Genomic DNA, 13,066 nt, shown 5'->3' on the forward strand with positions numbered 1-13,066 from the left:
TTGTAGAACTGGTAACTAAAATGAAAAAAGGAAAATACTGCCTTATTTGCCTGTGTTGCTGACTGTGGAGAATACAGTTTTGGCTACAGGAGTAGTACATTAAGGTTATATTTTAACTTTAGTTTTAAGTAAGTGACTCAATAATATTTAACAAATGCTGTAAACCTATCTGATAAATATCACTACTTTTAAATGTATATAAACATTAATGCCTGGACCAAAATCTAAGAAAACTCTGAGGTAAGTAAAGAATAAGGAAGTCTTCTGGAATGAAAAATGGCAATGGAAGGAAATTAAGTTAGAAAAAAATAATTTGTCATCCAGTCTTACAGCAAAAAGCTGATTGACAAATAGTGAATACACAGTTCCCTTTTAACTGTGAACTAGGGAGCATAAGGAATTCACCATTTGGAAACAAAGATGCTTAAACAACAGCTGCCAGACAGGTCTTCCTTTCCTCAAACACAAATAAAACAACCTCATAATATTTCATAGTTAAAGCTCAGTCTTTTAGCTACAGATGTTGGTTAAGAAATGGATAATGCATCTGTTCTTATACTGATAGATTAAAATGTTGGTGAAGAAGTAAATCATGTACTTTGTGTTACTTTTTCTGTCAGCTAATATTTTCTATTACTAGAGCTATGCAGATAAAATTCCATTCAAACTCTGAATAGACTGAATATTCTACCAAACTTCTGATATGCTTTTTAATCAAATCATGGGGTCTCTGCTTACCACATGAATTAACTGACCATGGATCAAATTTATACCTGACAAGCACTGTGTTTAAAACAATGAAACAGCTGGACTGGGAATACAACGTTAGAAGGAAACAGCATATTTAACACAAGTAAATCACCACCCTTTCTGTTACTCCTCAGGCAGAGAAGGAGGAGTTTCCATTTATCAATTCTGAACTGATATAGAATGGACATTTCAGAACATATAATTTGTTTTTCATTTGCTTCATTTGGGATGCAGTTCTTTTTCTCTTACTGATGTAACTGCTCTGTAACTGCTCTGACTACTTACGTTATTTTTGTAGGTTTTTTTTTTGGTTGGTTGGTTTTTATTGGACGCTATAAGAAACATATGTCTCTACTTTTTTGTATAGGGCTATAACCTGCTCTTGATAGTGCCACATCTTGTTTTAACATTCATGAAAGTTTCATGAAGGCATGTGAAGAATTAAAGATATGTATAGTCACTATATGCCAATCCATTTAATGTTAATCTCAAAAACTATATAACAATTGTTTCCTTCTTTGTAATTGTACTGATAACTGAGTTTTTGCACTAAGTTTCCAGAATTCAAAATTTTTAGAGTAAACTGCCTATGTGTGAGGCAGGGAAAAAGAATACACTGTTTCTGAAGTATCAGAACATTCTACCTGCTTTTTTTTCTCTGCTTTTATCTCCATCCACCAGTTTTGCCTGTAAACTTGGTAGTCTCTGATAGCTGTAAGCAAACCCTTTAGATTTGCATGGAAAAGAACAGAGTTGCCATTCTTCTACTTGCCTGAATAGTCCACTGTTAGTGGTGAACACTTTATTTGTGTTGAAATCAGTTGAATGAAGAAAGTGTTCTTTTATGTCAAAGACCTTTTAATATACTTTTCTAATTTACTGGAGGAAAGGCATCTTTTATTAAAATTGAAGCTTGGACAAAGATAATATGATTGTTTTCTTTATTTTCAGTAGATTTCAACATAAATAAAAATGTACCTATGCATGGTACTAATTAATGAGTAGCTTTCTGTTAATAATAAAAGCCCAAACCCCAGCCCCTCAAAAATCTGCAGGCCAATTCCATAAGTGAATCTAAAACTAAAAAGAAAGGAAAAAAAGGAAAAAAGAGAGAAAGGAAAAAGTGAAAAGGATTGAGATGGAAAGAAAACACCAGTTGTTGGTGGGGATTTTCTTTTTTTTCCATTTCTGGTAGACAAAATGCTTAGCAGTATGTAGAATGAGAGCTCATGTGCCAGATGAGATTGCACCTATGTGGGAAAAAAAATGACTTTAAGAACTATTTTTGATACTGTTATGAAACAATCTTTCTTTTTCCTTCTATTAAAACACCCAGTGCAGTAAGAGGCAGGTAACAGTGTGTCAGCAAACCTAATGGCAGAACTGGCGTTAAGGGTCCCCTTCCCCTGCCCTTGGCTCAGCACTCTTTGTGCTCCTGCAAAATATGGAGGATTCAGTTTTAATGCCTTTGTTTGCTATATCTCACCTGTGGGCTGGCTTTGAAATGTCTGCACACGATTCATTTTTTGAGGGGTTTTGTGCAAAGACTTCTAAGGGAGGTAATATTTGGGGCTTTTTGCTAATTTGTTTCTTAAGAATCTCCACACTTGCTATAATAATTTTTTGTCAATATCGTCCTGAAAACATGAGTGAGAAATAGGTAGTAAACATATGGGCCCTTTTCTGTCTTTATATTAGTGCTTCTATTTGCAGTGATATAAATGATACATTTGACAGGGTGTTGACAGCCTCAGCTCTGTGCTGCTGATTTTGTTATTTCTTCTCTTTATAAAGGAACAGATCTTCATATCCATATGCCTTTTATGTTTCAATGGCAAATCTCAAAAATAGTTTGCTTAAAATGCACAAATTTGATACATTCACTTTATAATATTCCCTTGCTAAAATTTTATGGAGTTAAATAAGTTAGCAGAAAAAAGGCCATTAATTTCCATTTAAAATTTGTTGATAATGGAGGCTTTCGAAAGCTTACGAAGTTTTATTTATCCTCTATCTGTAAATGCAGACATAACCGCTCCTCCTGAAATTAAACATTACATCTATCAATTGAAACTGTATTTATGTAAACAGTGTTCACTATCAGCATCCTTTCCTATAACATTTCAAAATATCATCGTGATATGAAGAACATTAATGCAATTCTCTGTGCTTTTGCTCTCTTTATGAATTAATCATTTAACAGATCAGGCCTTTAAATAGCTGATAAAGATGGACCTCTGTTTTCTGAATAGCTTGTCATTGGCATATTCAGGCATTATACAGTCATGAATCAATTATATTTGCGTTAATGCTACAGGATGACTTTAAGGAAAATGCATCAAACCAAATAATATTTTCATAATGATTATTCTTGGCCATACATTTAGCACCCAAGTGACATAAATCCAAATGTGCTGGCAACACCTATAAGAAAGAATATTCCTATATTAAAATAAGATAATGGTGCTACGTTAATTCACATATAATCTTGTCTTCTGGATCAAATTCTGAAGCTGAATTACTAAGTCATTCAAAATCTTTAGCAAAACTCCCCCCTGTTTTAGGAAGGTTAGAAAGAAAACGCTGGTTCTTCAAATCTTACAAGAGTACATAGGCTGTTACCACTTTCATTGCAACTTAAACTGTGTAATTTAAACTACATCTAGATATTTGTTTAGTGCCCATTAACTTGAACGAAACACAGAAAAGATGTGACTTAGATTGAGAATTATAGTACAAGATATACATCCATTTATTGTCCTAAGGGAGACCCCACTATCTGAAGAAGATGGGTATATTTTACTCGGAATATTTGAAAGTCAAAAAACAAAAGAAAAAAATATTTAAATTTTGTGTTCAAATGAATCATATTCCTCCCTCATCCTAACACAGTTCTCCTACTCAAAGAATCATAGAGTTTCAGAAGTGTCAAGATACTTTAAATTTTGTTCCTTCATAGAAATTATATAGGCTTAGAAGTACTATACAGTGGGACAGCTGGTTAGTCCATAAAGTAGAATTAGTGTCAACTCTGGTGAGAAGTCAGCGTGTGAATGCAAAAGATTGGTGGGACAGTTAACAAAATTGGCAATAAATTATGTGTGGGGAAATTCTAACATAAAGAAAATTTGTATAGTGATATGGTTTATGGGAAGTTCTGGTGAGACATTGAGAATAGTTGGTGTATCTCTACTAATAGCTTCCTTTGGTTAATTATTAGTGATGCATACATAGTAGGAAATGGATTACTCTTATGTAGTGTTTAAAAATAAAATAAATCCTGAATCCTTGGGTGTTATTAGTTATAAGTAGCTTGAAGGGATTAGGAGAGAGAACATCAAATTCAAGCTGGGTTTTGTTTAAGTCTGTCATGATGTAAATATCTCCATAGGATAGCAGCATTCTCCTGGAATGAATGTTTGTCTTTCAGTTACTGAAACAAAACTAAGTTAATTTCAGAACTAATTTTCTGTTGGTCTTTTTTTCTGACGTGATTACTGATCTCAGTATAGTTTTAGAGAAGTTTTAAATAAAATTAAGAAATCCATTCCAATACTATTATATATATTTTAAAGTTACTATTTTTAGTTGATAAGCATTAATTACACCTTTTTTGGCTTTAATTTCTTATTTTTACTCTTAAGGACATTGGCATTTAAATGTAAAGTTTGCTTGGAATTTATTGGCTTGTTTCAGTAAAAAAAGAAGGAATGATGCCAAGTCATTTTGCTGTGCTTCTTAAACTGCTGTACAATTATTTATTCATTAGAGGTGGCTAGAAATGGCTTATTTGTTTTATTTCAACATATCATTAAATGTAAAGTCTTTGTTATTATTAGAGACATGAGGATTTCTGCAAAATGGTATTTATGTGTTTAGTTGTTTTCATTTCATTGTGGTATGGTATCCTGTTTACAAATACAAGCTTTAATTACATTTCAAATTAATACAACTGGAGACAAGTGGCTATTTTTCTACTGAAGCTTTAGAATTTCCCTATATTGCAATTTGAAAATTATTCAGAGGTGAATTTACTTATTTGCAAGTGATTTTTTCTTAAAATCTATTTATCAAAGTTTTAGTTATTATAGAAGTCACTAAAGAAATCATACAGGACATAGTGTTTGGATTAGCAGTTGTTAAATTATAGTTAAAATATTTTTAGGAATGATAGGAATGCAACAACCTGTGATGTTCTAAAGCAACCAAGCTTGTAAGGAAATTTCCTGAGAATTATTAAAAGATTGTTTTATACATTTAATAATCTGATAGAAGTTTCCATTTCAAATATGGAAAAGAACAACTCTTGAAGAAAAATAAATAATAAAAGTGCTGTATTCCAATTTACATATAGATTACATTACTCTTTCAACTTATAGAAGCAGCTGTTCGATTTATTTCCTAGTCTCCTTTTACTTTATAGTTATGTTTGAACCTCTCTTTACACAGAAGAGAAAATCAGAGGTTTCTTTAAGAAGCCAAAGTTGGGGAGATGTGAGCTTTTCTATTATGCTACCCTAGTGACTTGATGCAGAACCAGCTACACAAAATAGGTGTTTGCTGATAGGTTGTGACCAGCATTACAATACTGGCAGTGAAAGAAAATACACAGATGTTTAAAAACACTGAGCTGATGGGGCACCTCTGCCCACTTCTATTGTTATAAAAAAAAGGACTGACATGTTTTAAATAGTGCATTTGAAATATCACCATAATTAAGTCAGCTTAACCCAAGAGAGGCAAACAGCATATGCAAGTAGTACTTCAGGTTGACTGGCAATCGATCATCCTTGGCAGAGCTGTCCTCCCTCATAATGGAGATGTACAGAATTATTTTGTAAATCAAATATCTCATTTTTTTTCTTCATGAACTGCAAAACGCATTTGTTTTACAGATCTATGATGGCAAAGACAACACTGCTCACCTGCTGGGTGCGTATACTGGGGCATCGCTGAGAGGCTTGACGCTAAGCAGTACTTCAAATCATCTGTGGTTGGAATTTAACTCAGACATGGAAGGCACTGATGAAGGTTTTCAGCTTGTGTATACCAGTAAGTATCTGAGAAAACAATAGTAATAGATTTATAATTTTAAGGGAATGAATATTCTTTGTTCTTAAGATGAAATGCAGTCAAAAAACAAACAATGATAAAATCAACAGCAAATCACTCATCATTCATCAAAACAATATATAGTTTCATAATTGTACCTCAAAAAACTCAAAGCATGTAGCATACTGAAATCTTACTTTGACAGTACTTTGTGTATTTTGATACTTAAACCACATGGGGTTTTTGGTTTGTGTTTTTTTTTTTTTTTGTCTAGAGGGTTATTTTGAAGATTTTTTTTATGTCCTGGAGAGAATAATAAAAAAAAGGATAATTTTCAGTTATTTGTATCAACACAAAAAAATAGCTAAGAATGTGAGTAGTTTTAAATGTGTAACCCAAACCATAAAGATAATTCATAAGTAAAAGACATTCTCCATCTTAAGACTCATGTCCAATACTAAATTTGCATTAGACTAGCAATTTATGACTTTGGATTATTGTTTAGAATAATACAATTTGGAACCAAAATGATAAAGAAAGATTCCCAACAAAAAATTCTTACCTATCTGTAGACTGACAAAATTAAAAGATTAGAAGAGGAAAAATATTTTCAGATCTCTGGCTTAGAGGGTATACTGGAAACAACGATACACATCTATGTTATCAGGTGACAACTTCTGAAAATGTATGTGATTGTTACATACGTCTATTGACACATAGTGTATATGACTTCTTTAGTGTATAATTATTTCATCATCACTGAATTTTATAGATATATATTAAAAAACCCCTGATTTTTTAGCAAGCAGAACAGCATTATAAGGTAATTCTGCAATGCAATTGTCAATATCTCTTTTTCTCCCTGTGCTTAAATCATTCATTTTCATCTGTTAAAAAAAAATGTTCTTATGTTTCAAAAACTCTCCATCATTTTTAAAAACTAATTCTAACAAAAATTATATAAGTCTAGTAGAATGAAAGGAAAATATTTCAAGATACTACAAAAGTATGTAATTATTTTTCAGGTGAAAGTTGCATAATTATACCATGTAACAGCCTGTGATAGCATGGGGCTGTACCCTATTATTAAAGATAGGCCTTCCAGTGCTGTGTTACTTTGTAAGCATCAAGGTATTTCATTTTTCTTATTTATATAGGTACGTCCAAGTCCAGCACTTGAACCTCATCATTAACATTTCTTGTCTTTTGAGACAGGCATTCTCATAGAATACACTTTCCTAGCCTGAATAGTTATTAATCTGAACAGTGCTGAATCTTCTTTTGTAGATATATGTAGAACTGGAAGACAAAAAGTGAGAAAAACTCGTGGTTCAAAACAAAGATAGGGAGGAAAGAGAAAAAGAAAAAACTAGTGATGCAAAGGCAGTCACTCATCACGTCCCACAAGTAGACAAATGCCCAGCCAGTCTCTGAGCAATGGCCCCTTTGGAAAGACCATCCTCCAGTTTTATTGCTCAGCATGACATTATATGGCACAGAATATCTCTTTGGTTAGTTGGGGCCAGATGTCCCATCTGTGTCCCCTTCCAGCCTTTTGCCCACCTCCAGCCTATTTGCTGCAGGGGCAGAGTGAGAACCAGAGAAGGACTTGATGCTATGCAAGTACTGCTCAACAACAGCAGAAACATTGGTGTGTTCTCAACGCTGGTTTTAGTCAATCGAAAGTACAGCACCATATGGGCTGCTATGAAGGTAATTAACTACATCTCAGTCAGACTCAGTATACTTCATCTCCTTTACACTCCCCCTTCAGATTTATACCTATGGATAAGATCCCCCCTAAGCCTTTTATTTTCCAGGCTGAACAGTCCCAGATCTCTCAGGAGAGGTGCTTCCATCTCCTGCTACTCATAGGAAAGATGTTCCCATCCCTTAATCATCTTAGTGGCTCTTCACTGGACTCTCTTTATTAGCTCCATGTGTTTATCGTACTGGGGAGCCCAGAACTGAACACGATGCTCCAGATGTGGCCTCAACAGCGCTGAACGTAGAGGGCAAGGATCATCTCTATTGACCTGCTGGAAACATGCCTCCTAATGCAGCCGAGGATACCATTAGCTTTTTTAGTTGCAAGGGCACCTTGCTAGCTCGTGTTCAGCTTGGCATCCATCAGGACCCCCAGGTACATTTCTGCAAAGCTGCTTTCCAGCTGGGTGGCCCCCAGCATATACTAGTCCATGGGGTTCTTCTTCCCCAGGTACAGGACTTTGCACTTCTGCTTCTTAAACTTCCTCAGGTTCAAAATGGTCTGTTTCTCCAGCCTGTCGAGATCATTCTGGATGGCAGCACGACCCTCTGGTGTACCAGCCACTCCTCCCAATTTGGTGTTATCATCAAACTTGCTGAGGGTACACTCTGTCTCTTTATCTAGGTCATTAATGAAGATATTGAACAGGATTGGACCCAGTATTGACCCCTAGGGCACACCACTAGTTACTGGCCTCCAACTAGATTTCATGCCACTGATCATCACCCATTGGCCATTTCCCATTTTGGGAAAGACAGCTAATATTTGTTTTGCATAGATGTAGACAATGAAACCTTCCAAAAGTACCATGGGCTTACCCTGATGCTGTTAAGCAGTAAACAAAATCCCCACAAGATATAATGAAACATTTTGTGTCTTCAGGGACACATTGTGAAGACTGATGCTCTTTCAGTTGCCTAAAATAGCCAACTATTGCCATTCTAGATCCTCTTCACTATGCCCCTAGCTATCAGGTGCTTCTCCAGAAGGATACAGTTCTCCCTTCGGTTCTGTTGCCCGAACTGCCAGCACTGTGTGGATACCTGAAGTACACATAGGGCAGCAAAACCACTGCTAGTACCTGCAGTTTGGCAATGGAGTTACATGTTCACTCTCAAGGCAGAAGTGATCAGTTAAAAATACTACTTTGGTACTATGTGTATAAGCAGGCCATCCAGAGATGAGGACATTTCAGGGATCAAGGCATATTTTAACTTTTAACTTCTTTTCACTCGGTATGATCAACAATTTTCTTAGAAGACCAGAAATTCTAACTGGTCTATAAATAACCAGACTAGCAATATCAAGAAAGGTTCATCATTTGGGACTCACATTAGCCTCTTCTAGAGCTTCTGCAGTGCGGTCTGTACTGGGAAGCAATAGCTTAGCTTAGTTTAGCTCAGAGGTGGTGGAGGCTCTTCAGGAGATGAGCCATTTTCAGTGAGACATTAAATGAACTGAAGGAAGAATTGGGAAGATATAGCATTTGACTTTTTTTTTTTTCCTTATGTGAGCAAATAGCCTTATCCAACCTGAAGTATTTTGTCTGTAAAATAAAATAATGACCCTTTTTTTCAATCAATAGTAATGATTCGGTACCTGAGGAGAGATTGTGAAAGACTACCAACTGTTGACCAGATGGACAAATACTGTGTAAATGACTTCACTGAACAATGCAGATATGAAAAACCATTCAATCTAGCACAAAGTGCCTTTTTCACCTGCAAGCAGTTTGAGCTGCACGATATTGACAAAATAAATCTGGTTTTGAACTAAGTGAGGTTTAGAGCTACTTCTCAATTAATAACAGAAAACCTTTTTTGGAATAGAAAATCTTTCCACCAAATTACAGTTTATGTTTCTCCAAATATTAATACGCTTTCCTATTTCTGTATAATACATGTCATTTTATTTCCTTCTTGCTCCACATTTATTAATTCTCCAAAATATCCAAAATGTTTGGTTTGAATTCTCTATGTCATCATTATAATTGTTTCCTGCATGTAGTATTTAAATTTACAAACTACTGAATGCAAGATTATGGTAGGGATTGATGACTGTAACAGTATTTCTTTGGTGCAATAGGTACTATTGTGTCATTGGTGTTACTGTGCACAGTAACAATGAACAAATCTGCTGTGCAATTTTGTTTATGAGCCTTTAAATGTCTATTCAAAAACTAGTTTGTCGTCAAAGTAAATGGACAGTCACTTTAACTGCCATTTTATAATTTATCTTATCATTTTAGAACTGAATGATAATGATAATGAATTTCCTTCTCAATCTTTAATTGGACTCTTAGGAAGAATGATGTTATGACAGTTTGGTTTGCATGCTCCAAGTGAGGGGTATAGAAAGTTATCCTACTTAGACTGTTTCAAAACAGAGAAGAAACCATAAATATGTTGTTACATGAAGTCTGAAAACGTTTGATTTCCATTGGAAAAGAGAAAATCTTATCTTCATTAATTTATGTATCTGTTTTATTTCTACCACAGGTTTTGAGCTTTCACATTGTGAGGACCCTGGTGTGCCACAGTTTGGATATAAAATCAGTGACCAAGGCCATTTTGCTGGAAGCACTATAATTTATGGATGCAATCCAGGTTATACACTCCATGGAAGCAGCCTTCTAAAGTGCATGACTGGAGAAAGAAGGGCATGGGACTATCCTTTGCCATCATGTATCGGTAGTAGACTTTTTTATTTACTTAAGCTATTATCTGAATATAAGAAAGAAAAAAATTGTAAGGATTGTTAAATCTATGTGAAATCTGATCTGATGTATACAGATCTATTACACATACATTTACAGATCTGTCTGCCTATCTTCTGTTTTTTCTTGTTAAGGATTACTGCAGATCCTTTAAAATACTCTTGAAGGGATGCAGTATGAATCCTATAAAATGTCTTCTTGGGCTGAAAAATACACATGTTGATGTCTTCTTGGGCTGAAAAATATATAGTGAAAGATAAATGATGTCTTAGTAATAATACAATATGAGGAAATTGGCTGGAAGAGAACTGGGAAGATGAAGGGCAGTTAAGAAATGCACAAGATCAGTAAAAAACCACATGCACAGATTAGAAATATTCACAACGAGTTTTGCACAGGACTGCTACCTCTTTTAGATTTCTCTTTAATATGCCCAGACAGAAGCCTGGGTATGAACATCCCTTACTCTTCTAGCATTTCTGGTTTGTAGGAATCCTTCTTTCAACATTCCCTTTTAGTTAAAATCAGACTGAAAATAAACTTCCTTGCTATGAAGAAAAAAAAAAAAAGAATCATTTTGCAGCACTGATGCCCTTTATTTCCAGAGTATCTGTTTATGAGTCAGGTAGCTGTTTGCACTCAAGTTTCGTCCTTAAAAGAACTTGATCCCAGCCTGCTACAAGACCTTTTAGGGTTACAGATTATTCAGGCAAACTTTGGGAATCTGTGAAGACAGTGATGCTTTACATGAAATATTTTAGGTTGGCACATACAAATAAAATTATTTCTCTGGATATTTATGAGCAACATAGGTCAACAGACACTTCAATTTGCTGCTACTATCAGAAATTGGCTTAAAAATGCTACTGTTCTTCTTTTAGTATCATTTCATGGAAGTATGTGACATTGACAAGACAATAGCAAAACTGTTTTCAAGAAATTACAGTAATCATAAATCTTAATTATGCAGTAAATAGTACAGTACAACATATCCATGGAATTTGCAGGAAGAAATATAGTATAATACACATTTCCTTTAACTTGACATGCTTAGAATAATTTTTAAAATTGACACTTCAAGGCAAAATTAAGAATCTTAATTAGGATTGTCTTCATAGTAAGCAATCTGGAGATGTAAGATAAAAAGGATTTTGCTCTGTTACTCCTTACTGCAAGCTGAGAGGATATGCTTTCTGAGAAGTCACCACTTACACAGCTGATTCAGCAACCAAGAAAACTGAGGAGCTGGCACCTTGCTGGAGAGGCAGAAATAAGCCACTAGGGAGAGAGAGGGAACCTTCGAAAATCATAATAAAAAAGAAAACCAGTTATGTTCTGTTAAAATTAGAAATTATAAATGAAACTTGCAGTTGTTCAGTGGTCCTGGGTGAAATTAATTTTAAATGTCATTCAGTTTGTCAGTGAATAATTTTTTCTTTATCGTGTACTCTATTTGTATCCTTACCCTACTGGAAGAATAATAGCCTATGCTATCCTCTGAGATGAATAATTATAAAAGATTTTTATTTTTTTTTAAAGAGTATTTATGAATTAACAGATTGGCAAAGTGCTTAAAAAAGATATGAAAAGCCACCTGTCTCTGCAAATTTGCTTTTATTATGTCAGAAAATCCATCAAGAGTAGCATTTCAATTATATTTTATCACGGAACTCACAGATGATAAGGTAATAAATCTCTCAACTAAATATTTTAGGTGATGTTAAATCAAAATAAAACTGCATTTTAACTATACCAAGAGATCTAATCAAAGTATTATTTTGGCTTTGCACTTCACAAGGGAGAAAGCATTAGAGGTACTTTAAAAGGAAGGAAAGCAAAATAGGAGAGCTTTAAAAGCTTCAGGGATCTACATTAAAAAAAAAAAAAGTTTTCTCAAAGATAAGGTATTAAGATTATGAATTACTTAATTTTGCCTAATGACTGGCTAAGGCCACCTGACAAGTTTTGAGTAAGAAGTTTTACAACTTTTTTTTCTAGGCTGAAAGGCTGATTTTCTCTCTGAATAGCCTACTTTTATTTAGTGTGTTTCATCTCTTTTTTAAATATGTATATATATTATTTTGTACTTACTCATTCATTTAGTTTTCTTAATTTAATTCTACTGCTTTAGGGTGACATGATGTTCTTGGTTTCATTTTTTAAGTAACAATCCATGTTCCTTTCATTATATAGTGGTATATTTTCTAATTATTATGGGGTGTTCAAAATTCTTAGAAAAACATAGGTGCCAAAAGAAAATACAAACATACTTAAATAAAAACATATTTACATGTTTTTTCCCAAGGCACTTCAGGTCATTATGTGTTGTATTACAAACTTGGGGCATAGTCAGTTCAGTTGTGTTACTTACTCAGCAAGAGAGTAGATGTATAAATTGATTGCTCAGATGATTAGCTGGAAGACCATCTGTAATGAATTAAAAGTAACACATTATGTAATATTTTTTGTTAGCTGAATGTGGAGGCCGTTTTAAAGGAGAATCATCAGGAAGAATCTTGTCTCCTGGCTATCCCTTTCCCTATGACAACAATCTGCGTTGCATGTGGGTGATTGAAGTAGACCCAGGAAATATTGTCAGGTACTGGCAACAAATCTTTCAACAAATGTTTTTGATTCTATAATAAAGAATCTTACCTGTACAGTGGAGAAAAAAAAAAGGGATTTAGGATTTAAAATTTAAGATACAGCTCAAGCCCAGTATTTTTGGCATTCTAAGGTTGAATATGTAGGTTTGTGTTGAAACTGTCTGTTTTTCAATG

At 34.3% G+C, this 13,066-nt stretch overlaps 1 protein-coding gene across 1 annotated transcript in view; it reads left to right on the forward strand.

Annotated features, from left to right (window-relative positions):
• Positions 1-13,066, forward strand: part of CSMD3 (CUB and Sushi multiple domains 3) — a 727,509-nt gene that overhangs the window by 471,745 nt on the left and 242,698 nt on the right. The window contains exons 23-25 of the mRNA XM_075743489.1: positions 5,646-5,802; positions 10,069-10,260; positions 12,759-12,885. Coding sequence (XP_075599604.1) covers positions 5,646-5,802; positions 10,069-10,260; positions 12,759-12,885 — 476 coding nt within the window. The remainder of the gene's footprint in view (positions 1-5,645; positions 5,803-10,068; positions 10,261-12,758; positions 12,886-13,066) is intronic.

The sequence above is a fragment of the Balearica regulorum genome, chromosome 2, assembly GCF_011004875.1.
Source record: "Balearica regulorum gibbericeps isolate bBalReg1 chromosome 2, bBalReg1.pri, whole genome shotgun sequence".
In the NCBI taxonomy this organism is placed as follows: domain Eukaryota; kingdom Metazoa; phylum Chordata; class Aves; order Gruiformes; family Gruidae; genus Balearica; species Balearica regulorum.